At 32.1% G+C, this 25425-nt stretch overlaps 2 protein-coding genes across 3 annotated transcripts in view; one reads left to right on the top strand and one right to left on the bottom strand.

Annotated features, from left to right (window-relative positions):
* LOC143240104 (pentatricopeptide repeat-containing protein 2, mitochondrial-like) overlaps nucleotides 1-11775 on the bottom strand; it is a 59074-nt gene extending 47299 nt beyond the window's left edge. For both annotated transcript variants that reach the window (XM_076481984.1, XM_076481983.1), the window contains exons 1-3: nucleotides 11619-11775; nucleotides 8103-8195; nucleotides 2476-2614 (exon numbers count right to left, since the gene is read on the bottom strand). In XM_076481984.1, coding sequence (XP_076338099.1) covers nucleotides 2476-2614; nucleotides 8103-8195; nucleotides 11619-11721 — 335 coding nt within the window. In that variant the 5' untranslated portion in view covers nucleotides 11722-11775. The remainder of the gene's footprint in view (nucleotides 1-2475; nucleotides 2615-8102; nucleotides 8196-11618) is intronic.
* On the top strand, nucleotides 11708-17944 carry RpL36 (ribosomal protein L36). Its single transcript, XM_076481988.1, has 4 exons — nucleotides 11708-11841; nucleotides 14761-14855; nucleotides 15784-15918; nucleotides 17769-17944. Exons 2-4 carry the CDS (start codon nucleotides 14763-14765, stop codon nucleotides 17868-17870), a joined length of 330 nt encoding a protein of 109 aa, XP_076338103.1. The 5' UTR covers nucleotides 11708-11841; nucleotides 14761-14762; the 3' UTR covers nucleotides 17871-17944.
* The last annotated feature ends 7481 nt before the right edge of the window (nucleotides 17945-25425 follow it).

Raw genomic sequence — 25425 nt, 5'->3', positions numbered from 1 at the left:
TATTTTTTCTATCACCATCTTATTTTTTTCAGTTAGGCATGATTCACTCAAAAAAATAACAGCCAAGTGGGAGTTGAGCGTACAATTTCAAAGGTAGATTACACTTTAAATGAATTTTTATAAATATTTGTTTCTATATATTAGAATGATGTTTAATACTTGCAAATAACATTGATTATTGTTTTTCCTTAAAAATTTAATCTATTTTATCTGTTACTTTTAATCTTGTCACCCACCACTATATCCCCTTCACAAATTGAACCTCTATTTTTAATAAGTATCATGTTATTTGGTAATGAGGAGTGGAACAATTTTTTAATTTGTTGATTGATTTTTAGAGATATAGTTCACTTTCTTAGGTTATTTTAATAAAAAATGTTAAACCTCATTACATAATGTGACAGAGTACTTTATACTGAGCATCAGTAATTGTATCTGTTACTATAGATTGTTATTGTTAATTTCATCATTACAGTTTACACACTTGACTTTCTCTGTTACTGGAATTCCATTTTTCTGGTAACTTATACATCATAAAATGTCAAATAAACTCCAATACAACTACATGTATGTGTGTGTGTGTGTGTGTGTGTAAACTTCAATGCAGAAACTTGTATGGAATTTATTTATTGTGAAGTAACTTCCTTTCAGTTGTTATCTTGTCCACAATAATATAATTACACTATGTAATACAATTTCTACTTTTTCTTGTTCCTGGGCAGAAAGTGTTATTTTTCAATTGTTTATACTTAAAGTAAATAGAGAAGACCTATTTTTCTCTTCAAACTTTGCTTTTGTGGCTTGGGTAATGAAATTTTCAAATTTACCCCTTTTCCAGGACATTCCAGGTAGATTTATTGCAGAGTAATTGATAGAGAATTTCTTTGAACTTACAAGAATTTTCGAGAACTTTCTAGAATGTTGTAAAAATTACAACAATTTTCAAAAACCATTTAGAATTTTCCAGAACATTCCATAGTAATATATATACAGGGTCTCCCCACTTCAGTTTAGTTCTAGCTACCTAAGTGAACACATAGACCTATCCGATTTTATCAGAGATGGCATCACGAAGCTGCAAGCATTCTCTAGATGCATTCTGCTATGTATATGGCCAATTTATTAAGACAAGAGCAAAACAGTACTCCATGAAAGAGGAATACAATAGCGTCAAGACCTTACTAGAAGTCTTGAAGTATGATGAGTATGGCTGGGAGATTATCGGAGACTTCAAAATGATGGCATTCCTGATGGGTTTCCAAGGAGGCTATACCAAGTTTCCATGTTATCTTTGCCTTTGAAACAGCAGGGACACTGTAGTGCACTACAACAGGAAGCACTGGCCACATTGGACTGAGTTCTCTTTGGGGAGGCACAATGTCAAGTGTGAGCCACTAGTGGACCTCCAGAAGGTGTTGTTCCCACCATTGCACATAAAATTGGGTCTTATTGTCACAGCTCTTGATAAGCAGTTTACAGTCTTCAAGTACCTTAGAGACTTCTTCCCTAGGCTCTCTGAGGCAAAGGTCAAAGTTGGTTTCTTCATTGGACCACAGATAAAGAAGATCCTGGAGTGCACAGAATTCTCCAAGAAGCTCATTAGGAAGAAAAAAAAAAGTTTGGGGTAGCTTTGTCGCAGTGGTTCGGGGCTTCTTGGGCAATCGCAAGGCCAAAAATTACAAAAACTGGTTGAAGCTCTGGTGAGGAACTACAGCAAAATGAGCTGCAGGATGTCCCTAAAAGTTCATATCCTTGATGCTAATCTTGATAAATTCAAGGAGAACATGGGAGCATACTCAGAGGACCAAGGTGAGTGCTTCTACCAAGATATACTGGACTTTGAATGCTGCTATCAAGGAGCGTATAATTAAAACATGATGGAAGACTATATTTGGAAGCTGATATGTGAAAGTGATTTACACTACAGTCGCAAATCTCAAAAAACTACTCACTTCTAAACATATTTGTTCATTTTTGTATAAGTTCAGTATAAATACATTTAAATCTTGATCCATATGTTGTTTTATTCAGACCTTGTGTAAATGAAAATTTGCTTGTTTTTACATAGAAAATAGGTTAATTTCTAAATTTCATTATCCAGGTCACAAAAGCAAAGTTTGAAGGGAATAATGTTCATTTTATGTACTTTTACAACATAAGCAATTAGGAAATAACACATACTAGCCAGGAACAAAATTTGTGTTACATAGTGTTATCTTTTTTAGTCTTAAGAAGATAACACACTTCTGGTAAGTTAATGTCAACTTAAAGATAATCACATAATATCATATAACTCTGAATCTTCAGAGGTAAGCTTGGACTGAGCATAGAAACCTTTTACAATTTCTAAATTTGTTGCCTTGAGGTCACATAGGACTTAGAAACATCAGAAGATCCACGTTTACTCTTCCAAAAACTTTTAGAATTCTGGGAAATTAAACAAAAGTACTTTAATCTTTAATAACATTAACACACCTTTGCATCATTTTAAGACACAGTTCAATGTCTTCTTCTTTGTCCTCAGCCAAATATACCATATTTTTGAGATCTTCAGTAAACACCATAGGTTGACCATCATTATTGAAATACTGGGTCATACGAGTATGAAATCTTTCTGAAAGGATAATAATGAAAACTTAACACTAAGAAATCAGTAAGTTCTAAAAATGTTCATTATTAGCATTAAACTCGTCAAAGTGGCAAGTGAAGATATCCTACCATATGAGTATTTCTGTATCAATTATCAGGATAAATAATCAGGTGGATTACCTACAAACAGTAGTTTGACTAAACTTTAGCTTATGAGCATTGATTCCTATGAACCATGGCAGAACTTTACAGAAATTACTTAATGATCCACTCCAGAAACAAAGTTTATAAGAAATTTCAAAACAAGTACCCATGGATATCAATCCCACCTGCCTCCATAAATGCTGACAGTGTAAGGTATCTTTTAAAAGCCAAATTACTTATCAACAGGCCACAATGCCAGCCTTGTTTTCAATCTCAATAAATCTTTCTTGATCAAATATCACAACATAAATAAGCATGAGACACAAAGAACATTAAGAATCTATATATACAAAGACAATAAAGACTATCTTAACACTTGCATAGATATTCTACCACATGCATACTCACTCACATGTTGGTTATTTTTTTGCTGATGTTGGGAACATGTGTTATGCAGCAGTTACAGTTAATACAGACCAAACCAAGTGATTACAGTTAATACAGACCAAACCAAGTGATTACAGTTAATACACACCAAACCAAGTGATTACAGTTAATACACACCAAACCAAGTGATTACAGTTAATACACACCAAACCAAGTGATTACAGTTAATACATACCAAACCAAGTGATCACAGTTAATACACACCAAACCAAGTGATTACAGTTAATACATACCAAAACAAGTGATCACAGTTAATACACACCAAACCAAGTGATTACAGTTAATACACACCAAACCAAGTGATTACAGTTAATACATACCAAACCAAGTGATTACAGTTAATACACACCAAACCAAGTGATTACAGTTAATACATACCAAACCAAGTGATTACAGTTAATACATACCAAACCAAGTGATCACAGTTAATACACACCAAACCAAGTGATTACAGTTAATACACACCAAACCAAGTGATTACAGTTAATACATACCAAACCAAGTGATCACAGTTAATACACACCAAACCAAGTGATTACAGTTAATACACACCAAACCAAGTGATTACAGTTAATACACACCAAACCAAGTGATCACAGTTAATACACACCAAAACAAGTGATTACAGTTAATACATACCAAACCAAGTGATTACAGTTAATACACACCAAACCAAGTGATTACAGTTAATACACACCAAACCAAGTGATTACAGTTAATACATACCAAACCAAGTGATTACAGTTAATACACACCAAACCAAGTGATTACAGTTAATACATACCAAACCAAGTGATTACAGTTAATACATACCAAACCAAGTGATTACAGTTAATACATACCAAACCAAGTGATCACAGTTAACACACCAAAACAAGTGATTACAGTTAATACACACCAAACACTGTGATTACAGTTAATACACACCAAACACTGTGATTACAGTTAATACATACCAAACCAAGTGATCACAGTTAATACACACCAAACCAAGTGATTACAGTTAATACACACCAAACCAAGTGGTTACAGTTAATACACACCAAAACAAGTGATTACAGTTAATACACACCAAACCAAGTGATCACAGTTAATACACACCAAACCAAGTGATTACAGTTAATACACACTAAAACAAGTGATTACAGTTAATACATACCAAACACTGTGATTACAGTTAACACACCAAAACAAGTGATCACAGTTAATACACACCAAACCAAGTGATTACAGTTAATACACACCAAAAACTGTGATTACAGTTAATACACACCAAACATTGTGATTACAGTTAATACACACCAAACACTGTGATTACAGTTAATACACACCAAACACTGTGATTACAGTTAATACACACTAAAACAAGTGATTACAGTTAATACACACCAAACACTGTGATTACAGTTAATACACACCAAACACTGTGATTACAGTTAATATACACCAAACCAAGTGATCACAGTTAATACACACCAAAACAAGTGATTACAGTTAATACACACCAAACCAAGTGATTACAGTTAATACATACCAAACCAAGTGATCACAGTTAATACACACCAAACCAAGTGATTACAGTTAATACACACCAAACCAAGTGATTACAGTTAATACATACCAAACCAAGTGATTACAGTTAATACACACCAAACCAAGTGATTACAGTTAATACATACCAAACCAAGTGATCACAGTTAATACATACCAAACCAAGTGATCACAGTTAATACACACCAAAACAAGTGATTACAGTTAATACATACCAAACCAAGTGATTACAGTTAATACACACCAAACCAAGTGATTACAGTTAATACATACCAAACCAAGTGATTACAGTTAATACACACCAAACCAAGTGATTACAGTTAATACATACCAAACCAAGTGATTACAGTTAATACATACCAAACCAAGTGATTACAGTTAACACACCAAAACAAGTGATTACAGTTAATACACACCAAACACTGTGATTACAGTTAATACACACCAAACACTGTGATTACAGTTAATACATACCAAACCAAGTGATCACAGTTAATACACACCAAACCAAGTGATTACAGTTAATACACACCAAACCAAGTGATTACAGTTAATACACACCAAAACAAGTGATCACAGTTAATACACACCAAACCAAGTGATTACAGTTAATACATACCAAACACTGTGATTACAGTTAATACATACCAAACACTGTGATTACAGTTAATACACACTAAAACAAGTGATTACAGTTAATACATACCAAACCAAATGATTACAGTTAATACATACCAAACACTGTGATTACAGTTAATACACCAAAACAAGTGATTACAGTTAATACATACCAAACACTGTGATTACAGTTAATACACACTAAAACAAGTGATTACAGTTAATACACACCAAACCAAGTGATTACAGTTAATACATACCAAACACTGTGATTACAGTTAATACACCAAAACAAGTGATCACAGTTAATACACACCAAACCAAGTGATTACAGTTAATACACACCAAAAACTGTGATTACAGTTAATACACACCAAACACTGTGATTACAGTTAATACACACCAAACACTGTGATTACAGTTAATACACACTAAAACAAGTGATTACAGTTAATACACACCAAACACTGTGATTACAGTTAATACACACCAAACACTGTGATTACAGTTAATATACACCAAACACTGTGATTACAGTTAATACACACCAAAACAAGTGATTACAGTTAATACACACCAAACCAAGTAATTACAGTTAATACACGCCAAACCAAGTGATTACAGTTAATACACACCAAACACTGTGATTACAGTTAATACACACCAAAACAAGTGATTACAGTTAATACACACCAAACCAAGTGATTACAGTTAATACATACCAAACACTGTGATTACAGTTAATACACACCAAAACAAGTGATGACAGTTAATACATACCAAACACTGTGATTGCAGTTAATACACACCAAACCAAGTGATTACAGTTAATACACACCAAAACAAGTGATTACAGTTAATACATACCAAACACTGTGATTACAGTTAATACACACCAAACCAAGTGATTACAGTTAATACACACCAAACACTGTGATTACAGTTAATACACACCAAAACAAGTGATTACAGTTAATACACACCAAAACAAGTGATTACAGTTAATACACACCAAACCAAGTGATTACAGTTAATACACACCAAACCAAGTGATTACAGTTAATACATACCAAACCAAGTGATTACAGTTAATACATACCAAACCAAGTGATTACAGTTAACACACCAAAACAAGTGATTACAGTTAATACACACCAAACACTGTGATTACAGTTAATACACACCAAACACTGTGATTACAGTTAATACATACCAAACCAAGTGATCACAGTTAATACACACCAAACCAAGTGATTACAGTTAATACATACCAAACCAAGTGATTACAGTTAATACACACCAAAACAAGTGATTACAGTTAATACACACCAAACCAAGTGATCACAGTTAATACACACCAAACCAAGTGATTACAGTTAATACATACCAAACACTGTGATTACAGTTAATACACACTAAAACAAGTGATTACAGTTAATACATACCAAACACTGTGATTACAGTTAACACACCAAAACAAGTGATCACAGTTAATACACACCAAACCAAGTGATTACAGTTAATACACACCAAACACTGTGATTACAGTTAATATACACCAAACACTGTGATTACAGTTAATACACACCAAAACAAGTGATTACAGTTAATACACACCAAAACAAGTGATTACAGTTAATACACAACAAACCAAGTAATTACAGTTAATACACACCAAACCAAGTGATTACAGTTAATACACACCAAACACTGTGATTACAGTTAATACACACCAAAACAAGTGATTACAATTAATACATACCAAACACTGTGATTACAGTTAATACACACCAAAACAAGTGATTACAGTTAATACACACCAAACACTGTGATTGCAGTTAATACACACCAAACCAAGTGATTACAGTTAATACACACCAAAACAAGTGATTACAGTTAATACACCCCAAACCAAGTGATTACAGTTAATACACACCAAACACTGTGATTACAGTTAATACACACCAAAACAAGTGATTACAGTTAATACACACCAAAACAAGTGATTACAGTTAATACACACCAAACCAAGTGATTACAGTTTATACACACCAAACCAAGTGATTACAGTTTATACACACCAAACCACCTAAAGATCAAAAACACTATTTACAACATTCATTTTGAATGTAAATGAAAACAACTTTAAAACAGTATTATAATTTTGTGAAAAAAGCTAGGTTTTTTATATGATATATCTGTAGTTTATATATGTGTATATACGTAAAAAATATCAGTGTGTATGTTTTAAAATCTATTGCATCATATTGTAAAGAGTATAAATACAAAAATGATTCTTTTTTAAAACTGTGCTAAAGTGATTTTTGTATTTAAACCTTATTCTATATTTGACAACCTAATTTGGTAATTTTGTACTTTTTTAGATTTATTCCCATTATGCTTATGCCAATGGGAGTAAAAAAAATGGGATGTTACCAGGGAGATATCACACAAGATTTTATCACAAGAAGACCCAAAATCGAAACACAGTCACTAGTGCCACACCTGTTTCTCAGGATACTCCTGAAGAAGGAAGTAGATTAGCAGCTAAAATGTGTGATACAAATTGATTAGTATCTTACAGTAAAAATAGTAATTAATTATAATTTGCAGTTAGTGGTTGTATAGGCTATCAAGCATGTCAACAATAATTTGAAGTCATTTAGTTTTCTTTTTGTATAAAAATGGTGTTACATAAAATATTTGCAAACACAGTTTCCAAGCACATCTTAAAATATTTATATATCTATTACCTTTCATGTTTCCAAACTGAACTTTTGTTCTTTCTCTTTGTTCTTTATATTTGTCTATCCCAAGAAATTGCTCAGTATATATCAATCGAAATCCTATGGTAAAAAAAAGTTTATTAAAAATTAACTTATTAACAAGTTTTGCAAAGTTTTACAAAAAATATAATACACTAGTTACAAAGAATTGATTTTCTAATTTATTTATTATATAAATTACAATTAAAGATGTTATTATCTACAGACAATATTTAATTTCATGCTTGGACTTAAAAAATATGTAAAATAAAAACTACCAAAAAGAATTAAGTGCTGAAACAAGTTCCATCTTGTACTTTTAACAGCTACAAAAACTAGAAATAATATATCAAAATAAATGAAAAGGCAAACATGTTCAGTGACAGGGATTTAAACCTGCTGCAACCCTCAGAACACAAGTTGACAACCCTAATCACCAGGCCTTGCCATACCAGATTGATAAGGCTCTTGAGCTAGATAATATTTTCCCAAAGGTTGGAAAAGAGGTTAAGAATTAGATATTTGAATCACTCACAATTATTTTTTGCAAGTCTGAGAATAGTGTGCAAATGTCTGAGAATAGTGTGCAAATGTCTGAGAATAGTGTGCAAATGTCTGAGGACCGGAAGTTGGCTAACATAACTCATCTTTTCAAGGAAATTGAAAAAGGTTTTGAAGACAAACAATGCTTTACAATGTCACTTAACAAAGTTTAATATCACAAGTGGGGTAATTCAGAGCTCAATATTAGGACCATTGCTCTTTTTGATCTCTAAGCAACAATAACATAAATGAAGAAATGGTCAATAAATTACTTAATATCACTGATGATATTATAATGTGTCCTATCACTAGACAGGTCATTCTGGATTATTAGTAAAAGTAATCCCAAGTTCACATAACAACAACAAATTAGTTAATTTTTTCTTAACATTTGCTACAGTTACGTTCACTTGTAAGCCTAACTTCAAATACAATGTCTCAACAGAAATTCCTAGTTAAAAAGCACCTGTACCTACCTTGGCTTTGATTGATAAACACACAACTCACCATATAACTGAATAACAGAACAACCAAGATAACTCTAACTACTGAAAATGAATAACTTGTTTGACACTGAACTGGCTCACTTATTGATTTCTTTATAATTTTGACCATTCATTATTTGTCTAATTCTTATATTTATTAAGTACTCACCTCCTACTCACTACTTGAATTTTCCAGGTTATTAATTTCATGTAAACATCTAAATTACGAAACTGGAAATAAAGCTTACAACAATAAAGTTGCATTGCTATTTGTGAGAAGGAAGCTACAGCTTTACAAAATCAATTATTATTTTTTGGTGAGGTATGATTTTATTTTCATAATAAATGTAAGGTAATGCATTTAGTGTGTTATCTAATCTGAATTACATTAGAATAGTTCTGATGGGAATAATGTTAATGATGTTATGGATGAAAAATACTCTTTCCATTTTGGTTGATCAATGTGTTGGTGCTGGTTGAAGGGCAAGTAGGATTTTTGGTTGTATCAATAGAAAAATATAATTCAAGTCAAAGAAGTTATAAAATTGTTGCATAGTCCATATTTGGAGTACTGTATTCAGTCTTGGGCTCTTCTTCTTGAAATGGACATTGAAATGTTAAAACAAAAGTTCAGATGAGGGCTATTAAGAGTACACCTAAAATGAAAAAATTATCATATGAGAATATATTAAGATTTGCAAACTTGTTTTCCTTTGAAAAAAAAATTCAAGAGGGATCTGAATGAGTTGTTGAAGATTTTCAAAGAAATTGACAGCATCAATACATCAAATCTTTTCATACTTTAATGATGAAAATAGTAAGACTAGGGGGCACAAGTATCAATTTTTACAAAGTATGTGCCATCTTTTGCTAAGATAGCTTTATTTTTTCTAAAATGGTGGTGACCTAAGAAATGGGTTGCTTTCAGATTTGATGGAAACAATTCAATGGAGTTTAAGGGAAAACTTGGTAAATGTTTGAATGATAAAGCTGGCTTTGAGATTTTTTAAAATAATTTAATTTAGTTGATAAGATAGTAAGATGGGTCAACAGATACCTTGTTGTCCTTAAATTTTAACATAAATAAGAAATAGCAAATGCCTAACCACTGATCCACAGATCTCAACTAGTAACAAGGATCCAGCTTGGATGAACCTTTTTTGTTTTTCCTATCCAAACATCCTACAACGTAGTTAAACATTCCTTCTTAAACTCCAATTAATTTAGTGTTCTTAAGCTTTTATCTAACATTTTACTTTTTTTTAAATCTAAGTGCACAATAGAAGATCAACTAGCTTATATATTTCAAGATATGTCCTATCATCCTCTTTAAAACATGAGTGAAGTCGATGGCTCTCTAATTCTCAAATACCTGCCCCCTGTCTATTTATCTAGCAAACATTTAGGTGAAACAAAAGAAAATAAGGATTACAAGGAATATAAGTACTGTTCAAAACTACAAAGGTAACAGCTAGGACTGATGCATCATCTTTTTTTGTGTGTGTATAATGATAAAAGTATTAGAGGATGTAGATTTAAGATTTATCTGGGTAGAAATTATGAAATTTTATTGGTGGTCAGCATCTAGAACACATCACCTTTAAATGTGATACACACACACCAAGATTAAAACACTTCAATAAAATGACTGACAAGTACTTGAGAATTAGGTTTTGATATAGGCAGATGGATATTTGATCAAATGACTGAGACAGGTGTGATGGAACAATAGTTTTCTTCTTTCCTCAAATTTCATATAACACACTAAATGTTTCTGCCATTTGTTTAAAATAATGTTTTGTTTTAATGGCAGAACTGTATATTTTGTATTTAATGTAAATATAATATAAGCATATAAAAGATAATTCAACAATTTGACTCAAAATTAGCACACCCCTTAAACAGTTATACCTATTTATAGTATTATATCTCATTAATTTCTTTCTTCCCAATGTCCTCACAACTGGCACTATACAACTTTAAACTATCTTTAATATACTAGAACTCTTAGAGCACCTCGAACATCCTACTAGTGCTACCCAACCATTGCAAATGTAGAACTTCTAAGATACAATTTACCCTTACTATGAGAATTTTCTCGCGGATTCAACCAGCCCACCAAACTTTGAGATTACAAGGGGAGCTTTAATGCTTGTACTTCATGTTCGAAGATCTATTAATAGTAATCCTGCTATTCGTACTACTTGTAAGTTGTACTAAGACAGCCACTATACCTACAGTTGTCAAAACAAAGTAAATATAAATAAAGAATATTAACTGGCTTAGAATGTTCTATTAACAGAATAAATAAACACGCCTAGAAAAGAAAAACTAATTTCCTTTCCTACATGAGTTTTCTTTCTCCCTTTTTAATATTAATTCGGACTGATATTCTGCTACTCCTAGTCCAATATTTTTCGTTCTTGTTCCTAGAAATTTGAAATATTTTCTTAAAATTTAATTATGAATAACTCACCAACAGAATTATTTGATTTCAAACCCTGAAATATTTCATTTGAAATAAATGTAGGTCGTAATTTAAATACTCGAACCACGTGCCGATAAATAGCAGCAGCCATTTTATAATTTCACAAATTCTCCACAAGATGTCCAACCGACTTGAAATGCATTTCCGTTTCCTCTTTTTGAGTTCCCGTCATCCTCTTTATCGCCGTGTTTAGAAGGAGAGAGATTTTAAAGTGAGTATTGTTAGATTTAAATTGAAAGACATCAATCATACTTTTGGATTAACTTGATTCAATTACAGATTATGTTATAGTTTTCGTTCTGTGGTATATGTTAGGTTTTGAATTTTACTGAGATTATAAAATTTATTTGTTAATGGAATGATGTTTAATAGCAGATCAACATGTAGGCCTAGGGTAGCTTAACTGTGCCATGTAATTAAAATATATACGACCACGTACTCCGGATATTTAGAACTTAACGTACGTAACGTTTTGTCTTTGGTCTTTATCAAGAATTACATACTTGCAGATTAATCATTCCACCCGAGTAGTGTTCGTTTGAACCATTTCCAATAATTTAATATTCTTCCAAAGGTAAGGGGCTCAATAACTTGTCAGAAGTTGAGACAAAGAAAGGTTATTTAATTTTGTAAGCGGCCTTGCATATTTTAAATTCCCACAAATGACTTAACATAGTATTCTGAATAATAGGCAGAGAAAATTAGATACATTAAGTTTTATTTTTAGGAGTTTGTAGTCGTACTTGTTTTAAGAATGTTTTCCAATCTCTAGTGTTCAGTTAGAAGTTAAGACATCTGAATTTAAGTGAATTAAACGTTTGTATATATAGTTCTTAACCATAGAAGGACCCAAGTGCAAAGTTGTAAATACATAAATCTCCCAAGTTGAAAATACTAAATTATTATACAACAATTTGAAAAACAACAAAAAACTGCACTGTTTATTTCAAGGCAGTTGTATGCCGCTATGATTTTAGGGTTTTGTTGAATTTTAAAAAGCTACTTAGCAAAAAAAAGTTTACACTATTCTGAAGTTTATATATTATATATATATTTGACAAAATAAGTTAACCCTTTCACTGTGGACCACAGGTAGAAAGCCATGTCATTGCATTTGTTGACTTGCATTTAAAATTTTATTGAACTGCTATTATGTGTACTTATGTCAAGTTTGAAATAAAATTGTGAGTTATAAATAAAATTTTAATATTATATACGAGTTAATTTCTTAATTTAAAAGTAAATATTAAGAGGATACACCTAAATATAGATCATGTGATATGTTGAATGCAGCATTGTTAAAAATTAGATGTTTGTTATGTTAAAATAGTAATTCTATAATTTCATACAAATGAGGAACTCAGATTACTGATATTGACAAGCTGGAATATAAAATAAAAATCTCAAATAATTTTGTATTGCGGAGTTATGGCTTATGCACTGAATCAATCATAGTGGCCCTGTTCACCTGTTTCCATTTTTGAAAACAGTTTCTTATATACACTTCAACATATGAAGAACCAATCGACAGATTAGAATGTTCTCCTAGTGGTTTTCTTAGCCATTTCAATCTGTAAAAAGGCTACTACATTCCTCTGAACCAAGGTTTGAAGAATATAAGTTGTCTTTAGTCTGCTCAAAGTTTCATATTTTTTTAAAATCTAAATACATATCAGTTAAGCTTAATAAATTATAGTGGAATTCTGTGGTATCAGCACAGTTACTCATGACTTTTTGGCTATTCAACTGTATATATAAAACCTAAAAATTTTGATATCCTTCACTTGCAAAATTTTAAAAGGCTTAGCAACCTATTCACGTTGACCTGAAGGTATGACCTAAAAAGGTTGAAATGTTCTTTGCTTTATTAGTAAAACTGTTACTATCCATATGATCCATCCTGAAACACAATCTTAGCAACCTATGTCCAGCAGCAACTGAGTTCAAAGGTTGTAGTGAGAAGAGGTAATTGCTTTACTTCTTGATTTATTGTTTTATATTGTATGAAAAATAAGTTTAATTTATTTCTAAAGTAATAATCTATATGCATGTATTATAACTGAAATGTGACTGTATATTGCAAAAATTAGTCCATTAAAACATAGTCAAGACAAAGAACACTAAAGTTCAGTTTTATATTGTTGGATATGCAGCATGAGTGCATGTTCATCATGTTAGTGCAAGTTATGTAATACCAGCATGACTGGTAGGTCAATGAAATAAAATGTGTGTAAATATATAGTGTTATGAGACTTAAGCTACTTAGACTAAACATTATAATATGCAGGGATTCCACCATAAAAGAAACCTAATTAATATTTAATTATTTTGTTAATGATGAGAGGCTGGTTGAGTGGCAGATCCAACTTAATTAGAATGTAGAAAATAGTTAAATATAGTTTTACTGAAAATAAACTATGTATTCAGGAGGTTCTAGAGATTATGTAAATATCATTCTTTTTTTGAGATTTTTTAGATGGAGATTTTTTAATTGTAACATGAAATCACTTTCCACTCAGGCTAGTAATGAGACAAATAATTAGTAAAAATATTTGAAATTTTTTGCACATAATACTTGTACATTTGCCCACTGTCTAGACTCATTCATAATGACAACTTATGGTTGTGTGAAACTTTTGTGGCTCCAAACCTGCAAATACGACGAGTAGTTGTGAATTCAACTGTACCAATAATAAGTTGAAAGGACCTGAACTTCTGTTTGATGTCTAGTCAAACGACTGAAAGCAGTATGAGAGTGTCATGGCTGACAGCTATAAACCACAGAATTCTATTCTACAACACATGCAGTTTTCAGACAAGAAATAAGTTCTTTCCAAATTATTATACCATAACATTTTACTTGAACAAGTATTCCAACTAAACTTTTTTTTTACTAACAGAATTTTTAATCAATGATGTCAAGAAAATCCACTTGTAGAGAAATATATATGCAAAAACGGTTCATTTTGGTTGAGAAAATATTTTACACAGAAGAGTGAACAACGTTTCAACCTTCTTCGATGACCGAAGGTCGAAATGTTGTTCGCTCTTCTATGTAAAATATTTTCTCAACCCAAACGAGCCATTTTTGCATATATATATATATTAACAGAATTTTTGTTTTTTTCAGTCATGGCACCAAGGTATGAGATGTGTGTTGGCCTAAATAAAGGCCACAAAGTGACAAAAAATGTGACAAAACCAAGGCCATCTAGAAGAAGGGGGGTAAGTCAATCATTTTTATATTTTTTTTTTCTATGTCTTAGATGAGGTTAAAATACAATATGCTTATCAAATAATTCATTTAATGTTCCTTATGAGCGATAGATGATTGGGTTATTTTGTGTATGTTATGTTGTGATGATAATTCTTGCTTGCCTTCATACTGAACAGTAACACTGGCATATGAGCTGTGTGTGTGTGTAGAAAGAGCAGTTACACTATGAACTGTGGCAACAAAATTACTTGATAATGCTAGCCATGAGCAAATCTATAAAAAACATTTTTAGCCTAAAATGTTTTTATGTGGGTGCCATGCTGCATCATTTTTTTCTCTCAGATTTTTATTTAGATTTTGTCATATATGTTTCTAATAAAAAGGAAAATCTTCATTTTACAGTTTGAAATCATGTGGGAAAGAAATAAGACACTGTTTGCTATTTTTCCTGTGTATGTGTGTGTATTAGAAAAAAATCAATGAAAGTGAAGCACATTGTCATAGTTGTGGGAAGGATGGAAAAAAACTTAATTTGTTAAACAAATGCCATGAGTTACTAATTTAAACTGTCACACAGGAACATTTCTACAACTCTAAAGGAAGTTTTTTTGAAAACCCATTGAAAGAATCCGTGTAACAATCTTTTTAAGTATAGATATTTTTAGTACATGAAATGTGACTTGTACAGCATTTCTATGTCTTTATCATTGCACTGATTGTGTAAAAAAAAGTTTATATATTTATGTATGAATAGGAGAAAATACATATTTTATATAATAAATCCCTGAGTTTAGATGTTTTAATTGATTGTTTCAAAGTGTAGACTACCTGATAACATGTATAGAATTAACTTGAAATTTTGTGTGATGCTTGTTGTACAAGTTCAGGATACATTGTTTGTTGCATTTATTAATATATTTATTACATATTAAATAGGCTCTTACAAAACATGCCAAATTCATCAGAGAGATTGTTAGGGAAGTGTGTGGATTTGCACCATATGAAAAAAGAGCCATGGAGTTATTAAGGGTTTCCAAAGATAAACGAGCACTGAAGTTCATAAAGAAAAGAGTGAGTGACTGCAGACTTACAAAACTATCCTTATAGTTTTTACACAAAACCGTTTTTTTATTGTTATGTTATCTCAGGTTTCAAGCAAGGTGAGGTATTAGAAAAAGTAATGAATTCAAGTTTTGTTGTACAGCTGTATACTAAATATGAACATACAGTGAATAATACAAGTGAGATACTAAATTTCCTGTTTATTGGTGTTATAATACCTGGAACAAAATTGTGAATCATCTCCTGACAGATTCAAAATATCCAGTTAATGGAGTATTATAAGAAATAGATCTGAGTGATTAGCAGATAATAGAGAGCCAATTATGTATTTTGCATTTAACAACAGATAAACATGACATTTTAAATTTGAAGGATAGTTGAAATGGTCAGAAATGGTAATAGTTGAATAAATCTTAATATTACAAGTCTCCTGGCTAGGTCTTCTAAACATGCTTTAATTTCCAAGGTTGGAATGTACCTAGGTGCTATTGCAAAGTTAGTCCTTTGTTAAGTAGATGTATCTTGTCTGTGTTTAATTGTTGGTCGGATCTGTTTATTATGAGGTTAGTCAACGGTTTATCGTGTTGGTGTCTTTTCTGTTGTTTGCATCTTCGTTTTGCTAGTTTTTTTTGTTGTGGCAGATCTTTTTGTCCCTGTTATTCCTAGTGTTGATTTTGTTTATGTTTTGTTGTATAAGTCCATAAATCTCTGCATGCCAGTTGTATAAGTCCATTAATACAGCATGCCAGTTCATGGTCTAGGTTCATTTTTTGTTTCTGTAAGTCGTGGTATTTTGTGTTCAACGTGGCTTTAAGTAGTTTTTTTCTGTACATTTTGGATAATGTTTGTGTATTGATTAAAATATTTTGATAGTTTTACCTTTACAAAGTTAGGGTTAGTTGTTCCTTTCTATTTTGTTGAATGAAATGATGTCATTTCTTCTATTGATAATTCTTTGGTTAAAGTTTCTTAGTTTCTTTACAATCATATGAGCGTGTACTGTTAATAATGGTGTAAGGTATGTTAGTTCAGACATAATGGTTACAGAGATAAGTACAAATACGTAAAGAAAACACAGACGAGCTACATCTACTTAACAAAGGATTCAACTTTGCAACAGCACCTAGGCACATTCCAACCTTAGAAATTAAAACCTTAATATTTATTAACTTGTGTTACTAGTCATGGTGCTTACTGCTCGTGGGTATGGGTAGTTGATAATACTAATCTAATCACCCAGCTAGTAATTTGTTAGGAAATATTTTCCCTCAATTTTGTGAATTTATAAGAAGGCAAGATGTAATGTTACTAGGAATACAGAGGCAAAACTATTAATTAACTAATGCTTAGAAATATGTTAACAATAAATTATTTACTACAACCTGAATTTGAGTATAAAATAAATATCACAGCATTTTTAAAGTAGATCTTTCAAAGGAAGATAATCCTATAATATAAAAATTCAAAGGAAACAACATAATTAAATGTTTAGTTGTATATAGTGATATATTGTCATTCTTGACTATTTTCTAACATATTTTGTGGCTAGTGGCAGTTATTTTTCAATACTTTTATTGAAAAAACAACAAATTTGAAATTAGGTGTTTCAGAGCCAGATTAAGTTAACATAGCTTTATAAACATCTGTAACTTTGTGTTTTGGTGATACTGGGTTTTAATCCATTAACAGTTATTTCAGATCTTTGAAAGTTTTTAAAAACAAATTTAAGCAATTACTTATTTATATATCAGCTGTTAAAGTGTTAACACTAAATTTAACTATGAAAGAGAAGGTTGTATATTTTAATTTTTAAAATTCTAAGTTTTGTTTATTAAGTATCTGTTAAATTGTTATTTCAGCTGGGTACGCATCTTCGAGCTAAGAGGAAGAGAGACGAACTGTCACATGTTCTGACAGCACAAAGGAAAGCTGCGGCCCAGAGAGAAAAAGACCATAAATAAAATTTTTGTAAGAAGTGTTTGTGAATGATGTCATAGTGAAGGAGGTAATAAAACTGGATCTGTTCTGATTAGAAGAGAGAGAACTAATGCTATTGAGGTGATAATACACAAGATGGCTATATATTTGTGGTTTTAAAATGACAAAAAATATAACTACAAATATTACTTATATGCACTGAATAACTTCTTCAATTTGTATGAGTTTAAGAACTTAGCTATTCTCACATTGACTCTGCCCCCAGTGGTAGATTTTTTAACCATCCCTATGAGAGAAAGAAACATGCCTCAGCAAGATTAAAAATGTTCAAGTCTTTAAACACAAATGGACAGAGCTGCATGAAATTCAAGTTTTTTTCAAGAGTAAGAAAAACTGTTAGGTCTTGTTATTAATGTAACTAGCTCTTGAAGTCCTAACACTAAAACTTACAATCAAACTGTACAACATTTTTGGGAATTTTCCCTTGAAAAAGAGGTTTTTTTTATTGATGGTGTCATTCAACAAACTAAGACAATTATGTCTAGTTGAGAGGATTTAAACACTGTTCGTCCCCTGCTGGTACGATGGTAAGTCTGTGGATTTACAATGCTAAAATCGGTTTGGTGCCTCTCGGTGGACTTGGCAGATAGCCCAATGTGGCTTTGCTGTAAGAAAACAAATAAACACTGTACAGGTAATGACCTCTAAACTTTGTTGAATGAAAAGAAAGTTTATGTTACAGGAAGCAGTTGGTCTCTCTCTAATGATTAACACAAAACCACTTTTCATTTAAAAAAATAATTGTCATCTGGGTCAAGATGACATTTAAGTTTTTAATCCTTTTGGCACTGAATAACCTTTAATGTTTGGCATGGTGCTGAATATGTATGTTTGATACTTCAACTAATTATGGTATCAGTACTAAAAGCATATCTCGGCAATAACTTAACAAAAGTCCCTGAAATATTCAGTGATTGTACCCAATACTATATATGTTAAATTTAATACATAAGAATAACAGGAATAAAGGAAGGTTGCCTGCTGCGCTGAGCCTTCAGGTCTACTGTGGTCGCCAACTGCGCCGAAAGGGTTAAATCTCCAGTTATGATTTGCTTCTAAAGATCAACTCAATTTTAAGGCAATTTAATATAAAGATAGGATTGTGTTGCTTTATTGTTGGTTAATCTGAGAAATTGTTCTGGGGAAGTTCAAATGTTTCGTGAAATATGAAGGCTTGAATAAGGTAAGCTTTGAAACTTCTGGATAAAAGTGATATATCTACAAGTTAATGAAGAAACCACTATTTTTATTTTGTGTGTCATATGACTACATACGTCTCTAAAGGTTGAGAATTTATGTTGTGGACAGTGACAGAGCAAACGTTTATCTTCCTTAAGTTATGCACTATACAACACAAAACACATCTGCTCAAATCTTGTACACTGGTTACTAGTTGTAGAATGAACAGGATATCACCATTGTCAGGGCTATTTCATACAGTTGGCAGAAATGTGTTCTCTGATAATTAATAAGTTGGATCCACAGATAAACGTTTCCACCTTTAAAAAAAACACGCAATTTGTTGTTTGTTTCGAGAAATAACTTTCATTAAATAAATTGTAGAACTAACCTTGACATTTTGTATAAAAGATGAGTTGTTGTTGTCATGGCAACCGACTCTGGAAGAATTTTCGATTATATTCGTAAGAGACCAGTAGGAGTTTGTAATAGGCAACTGGCGAGACGTTCAACCCGTAGCAATAAACCTTCATGTTTACGTTTCCTGTAATTTTGAAATATGGAAAGACAAATAATTAACAATTTAGTCTACGTATATGTATTTTTAATACACTTCAATATTAAGCATGTAGCTGTTTTAGAATATATCTTCGTTACAACACATCTAAATGATTTTCATACCTGAATGAGGTAGCTATTGTTTGCTCAGTTTAATTAACAGCTAGGTAAAGGGTTAGTTTTTATTTAGCCAGAATTAATCTGTACCTACAACGCGACTTGCAAAATTAATATCTCGTTGTGACTTCAAGCTGGTTTACATGTTACTGGTATGAAAAGTAGTATTACACTGGGTGATCTTAATGTTACGCGAGCGGCAAACCCAGGAAATAAAAGTTACTGTAATAGGCCTTAAAAACAGGTGATTATTTTAAAACGCCAACTTCTTTAATAAGAACAAAAAACTTTATTCTTAACTGTCACGGAATAGAATAACAGACCCAGAAGCTAGTCGGTTAGTCTGACTCTTCAAATGTGCGAAATATGGTTTACCTTTACAGTTGTAAACAGCTGTTGATGGGACTGCATACTTGCTTCGCCCATAACAGTAATAAGGAAATTAAATTCATGTTTAAAATAGTTAAAAGATAATTTTTAACAGAATGGTGTCATAAAGAAATACACGAGAGGATCCACCAAAGACACGTAAAGAACATTTATTGATGAGGCCAATGCTACCAACGTATGACTGCTTCACTTGCGAATGATGTAAGTAGTCATTTTTGGATCTAAAAATGAAAATTATATCACATGTAACTCCCATGAACGTAAAAACTGAAATCAGACAATTCGAATGGTATATCTTATATATTTGATGTAGAGCCCATACACACTTGAGTGCTGGTGAAAGGAGCTATTGAAATTACACTAAACGAACGAGACAGTAATGGAAACAAGTCTAAAATATGTAGAGAAGCCATGACATAGTTATTGGAGTTTTTTAAAAAATGCTTCTAGGGAGAAAGCTTGTGAATGGTGAACTTACAATTATCGACAATGGAACAGGAACAAGGGTTGTTAATACACTAATGTTTCTGGTAGAAATATGTTAACAATATCTATATTTGATTTTCACACGTAGATTCTTGGAATCCCCACTTGTAAGCACAAAGAGAAACATTCAGTTCGAAAATTCTCAAACAGAAAACGTTTGAATTTACATAAAATGGGTTTCCGCAAGCAATAAACGTTTGAATATCTAAAGGTTCTACAATGGAAAATTGGGTCTATGCACCAGTATATAGTAAGTTAGATCTAAATCGTAAAAAAAAGTTTCAAAACATTTCAAATATAATTGGTGATGTAATGAAGAAAAATATGGGCAAAAAACAAGTACTACGGGAGAACTGACCAAATCTACCTCTCCCAAAAAAAAAATGTACTGGTGGATCAATACCTTTATGTAGGAATTATTAATGAAATAACTTACGGTATGACTGAGATGCAAGACAAATCAAACGTAAATATTAAACATTTTTCATAGAAATTGTGTAATAACGAATTGCCCCTCGTTAATACAGCGGTAAGTTTACGGATTTACAACGCTAAAGTCAAGGGTTCGATTCACCTCGGTGGGCTCAGCAGATAGCCCGATATGGCTTTGCTCTAAGGAAAACACGCACAACGAATCGTGATAGTACAGTGTATAAAATATATGCAGATTGCAAAGGTTTGTATGTATAAGGGAAGCACAGGAAAATAGCACCCAGGTTTACGGAATCCGAAAAACATAAATGAACATCATTCAGAAATAAAGTGAACTTTAAAAACTTCTAAAGGTGTTGCATTTAGAAAACAACTAGGAAGCACGCAGAATTAAAACCAATCGTAAATATCAGGAGCACCGTTATTATTTCTATAAAGTTGTTTAATAAAATAACAATAAATGCAAGGTAGCGCAAGTATTGTATTAAACAAGATTATCGCTCCAGGTAATCAAAGCAATTTATTCTGGCCAAGGTTTCACTTTGGGGCTTCACCATGACGAACAGTACAAAACATGTTATACGTACAAATTACATGTTTTTCTTGTCATATTTCACTGTTAAATACGAAAAGCTATATCCAAATAAATCTACTATCTGACCAATAACTATTTCAAAAATATTTATATATGGTCAATGATTAAGTGGGTACTATCAAAAAGAAATATTATACTCGTAATTTTAAGAAATATTTGTTGCAATTACAGGTTAGTCGGAGAAATGTATTGATACTGGTTTAATTAGTCGTTATCATCTTGTTCGTTTTGTTAGGCTTAATGTCTATAATTGACGAAATAACAGTTGGGATTAGATGACAAGATAGTTCATAGAGAATGAAGTTTTCATTTCGGTCTAATGAATATTTTTTATTATTATTTTTGTTGCTGTTGGATTGCGTCCTACTTAAAACGATCTATTGCTAATACTGAACGAAATTTGTATTTCGATGGTTGTTCTTTGCAATTAAGTAGAAAGGTCTATCTGTGCTTTGCCCACCACGAATATCGAAAACCATGTGGGTTAAGGCGTTCGACTCGTAATCCGAGGGTCGCGGGTTCAAATCCCCGTCGCACCAAACATTCTCGCCCTTTCATCCGTGAGGGCGCTATAATGTGACGGTCAATTCCATTATTCGTTGATAAAAGAGTAGCCCAAGTGTTGGCGGTGGGTGGTGATGACTAGCTGCCTTCCCTCTAGTCTTACACTGCTAAATTAGGGACGGCAAGCGCAGGTAGCCCTCGAGTAGCTTTGCGCGAAATTCAAAACAAACAAAGGATGGTAATGTGCTGTAAATGGTAAATAAAATTAGTAGCTTAGATCTAGACACACATAACAACAGCCTACTTTCTAAAGAAAACTAGCTGGGCGTGACTTTGTACCAAGTGGTGGATTAGAAAATAAAAGGTTTGAGCTATAATAAGCCGTTCAATAAACTCGGTAATTTTAAATGCAGGGTTGTTATAATGATGACATAAAATCCTTTTATTTGGTTAAGAATAGTAGCATAATCAGTGTGTGATTTCCACCTCTCTGGCCAGCAGTTCTAAATTAGGAATGGTTACATCTGAACCTTTGAGGTACGTATCTGACCTGATTATTTAGCATATACCGCATAAATCATTGATTAGGTTTAAAACACTACTATGTAACGAAATTATTTCTGATAAAAATTTGTTTTATAATCGTTTTCTTGAAAATATTTACCTAAGAAAAATCTCTAAATAGAAGGGAGTTTTGATTGTAAGGATTTCTTTAAAGGAATAAACACATTATTTGTGTTCAAAAGACTTCTTTACACCATTAAGCTATATTTAAATAATCAAACGTTTCTATTTTTAAAGATCACTAGACTCTGGTGGTTCGTTGTAGAGACGCCTTTCTGTGCAATTCAACAGTGCATAAACTATAGGTAAATTTCATTAAGTAAATACAAATAGGAATCTTACTTTATTACTTATATTTATTCCATGAAAGTTTCCGACTCGTTTAAAAATAACCTTTAACGGGAGTAAAAACAAAAGTTATGCTTGAGTATGTTTAGCTTTAGGGTAAATGAAATACAGTGGATGCAGAAGATTCTTTAAAAAGTTCATATCAAACTGAGAGGATTAAAAACGTCTGTACTCCTAATCAAAATTGGACAAAATTCGTGCAAGATATAATTTTCTTAAAGAAAACACTCAACTGTCAAGGTAAAGTTCATTGTATTTGCCAAAAGCAAATATCTTATTAAAAATTTTCCTTCAGTATTGTTCCTCTTTTTCGAAGAATTATAGCTAACTGATGCATCTTTACTTTTGAAACATAGTTGTCATAGCAACGAGATTGCGATAATTCAGTGGAGTGAGAGGAACTTTACCATATTTGTGACGTAAAACTCCGACGACTTGTTTACTTATCTCACGTTGTGTACTGTTATTTTTATTGAAAACAGTTTTAATTCCAAAACACTTCTAAAGCCGTTTTCCGTAGAGTTTGTTTATAATCAAAACGTGAACATGTTGCAATCTCAACGAAAAAGAAACTGAAGGAAAACAAATATTTTTCACTGAATAATATGAATTTAATTCTACCTTAATACTATTCCCCAATGGTATAAAAAATGATTTAACTCTAGAACTTGATAGCATGATTTAATATTTAGTTGCTGTCTTCTGATGACACACGGTGTGGTAGCATAATTTACTTTAGTTGCTGTCTTCTGATGACACACGGTGTGGTAGCATAATTTACTTTCGTTGCTGTTTTCTGATGACACACGGTGTGGTAGCATAATTTACTTTCGTTGCTGTCTTCTGATGACACACGGTGTGGTAGCATAATTTACTTTAGTTGCTGTCTTCTGATGACACACGGTGTGGTAGCATAATTTACTTTCGTTGCTGTCTTCTGATGACACACGGTGTGGTAGCATAATTTAATTTCGTTGCTGTCTTCTGATGACACACGGTGTGGTAGCATAATTTACTTTAGTTGCTGTCTTCTGATGACACACGGTGTGGTAGCATAATTTACTTTCGTTGCTGTCTTCTGATGACACACGGTGTGGTAGCATAATTTACTTTAGTTGCTGTCTTCTGATGACACACGGTGTGGTAGCATGATTTACTTTCGTTGCTGTCTTCTGATGACACACGGTGTGGTAGCATGATTTACTTTCGTTGCTGTCTTCTGATGACACACGGTGTGGTAGCATAATTTACTTTAGTTGCTGTCTTCTGATGACACACGGTGTGGTAGCATAATTTACTTTAGTTGCTGTTTTCTGATGACACACGGTGTGGTAGCATAATTTACTTTGCTGTCTGCTGTGGTTAATTTACTGATGACACACGGTGTGGTAGCATAATTTACTTTCGTTGCTGTCTTCTGATGACACACGGTGTGGTAGCATGATTTACTTTCGTTGCTGTCTTCTGATGACACACGGTGTGGTAGCATGATTTACTTTCGTTGCTGTCTTCTGATGATGCACAGTGTAATAGCATGCTTTACTTTAGTCGTTGTACCTTACTTTGTAATACCTTGATGAAAATTATTTATATAATACAATGGTTACATGATGTAAGGGCTTAATTTACTTAAAGTGTTATAATCGATTTATACAACGTGTAATAAATTTTTTTTCAGGGTGGTATAACGTGTAATAAGCCGATTTACTATCTTATAATGTATCAAAGCATGTTAGGATTGGCACAAGGAAGAGATGGGGGTGAACCGTGTACTCTAAAATTTTATTCTTCTTTCTAGTGTTTTAAAAATCATATTATTAGTTTTTTAATTGTATATTTGTTTTTAAATCGTTACTAAAAGTCAATTTGAATTATATTAATGTATTTGCTATTTTACCTTTCCTATAAGTGTACATCAGTGTACGGTGGCACCCACAAAATCTCCACTGACCTTGTGGATCGTAGAGCTGGACCTAAAGTATCTTAATACAACTTTCAGTTTGTGGGTTTTAATATTAAAGGGTTAATACTAGAAGTTAATCTAGTGATACTAGAAGTTTTCATGACTTGATTAATCTAAAAGTCTGTCTTGTGATGCTACGTGCTATTATATGTTGAAATAATTAAGTTCATGGCATCAGATGCTTGGGGGATGTGGTGAGGTTGTTTTATTTATATATATATATATATATTTTAGTCCTCTGACACTAGAAAATATCGTAGTGTTAATTAAGTAAACGTTATTGGACATTATTTCTATAATAAAGTACTCAAGAAAATACACTATTCGTTCATTCTGAACGAAAACCTCCTTTCTTATACATGCTTCATCTCTCCGATGTTAC

The sequence above is a fragment of the Tachypleus tridentatus genome, chromosome 13 (assembly GCF_004210375.1).
Source record: "Tachypleus tridentatus isolate NWPU-2018 chromosome 13, ASM421037v1, whole genome shotgun sequence".
NCBI lineage: Eukaryota > Metazoa > Arthropoda > Merostomata > Xiphosura > Limulidae > Tachypleus > Tachypleus tridentatus.
The sequence above is the reverse complement of the archived record's forward strand: the minus strand, read 5'-3'. Positions and strand labels throughout refer to the sequence as shown.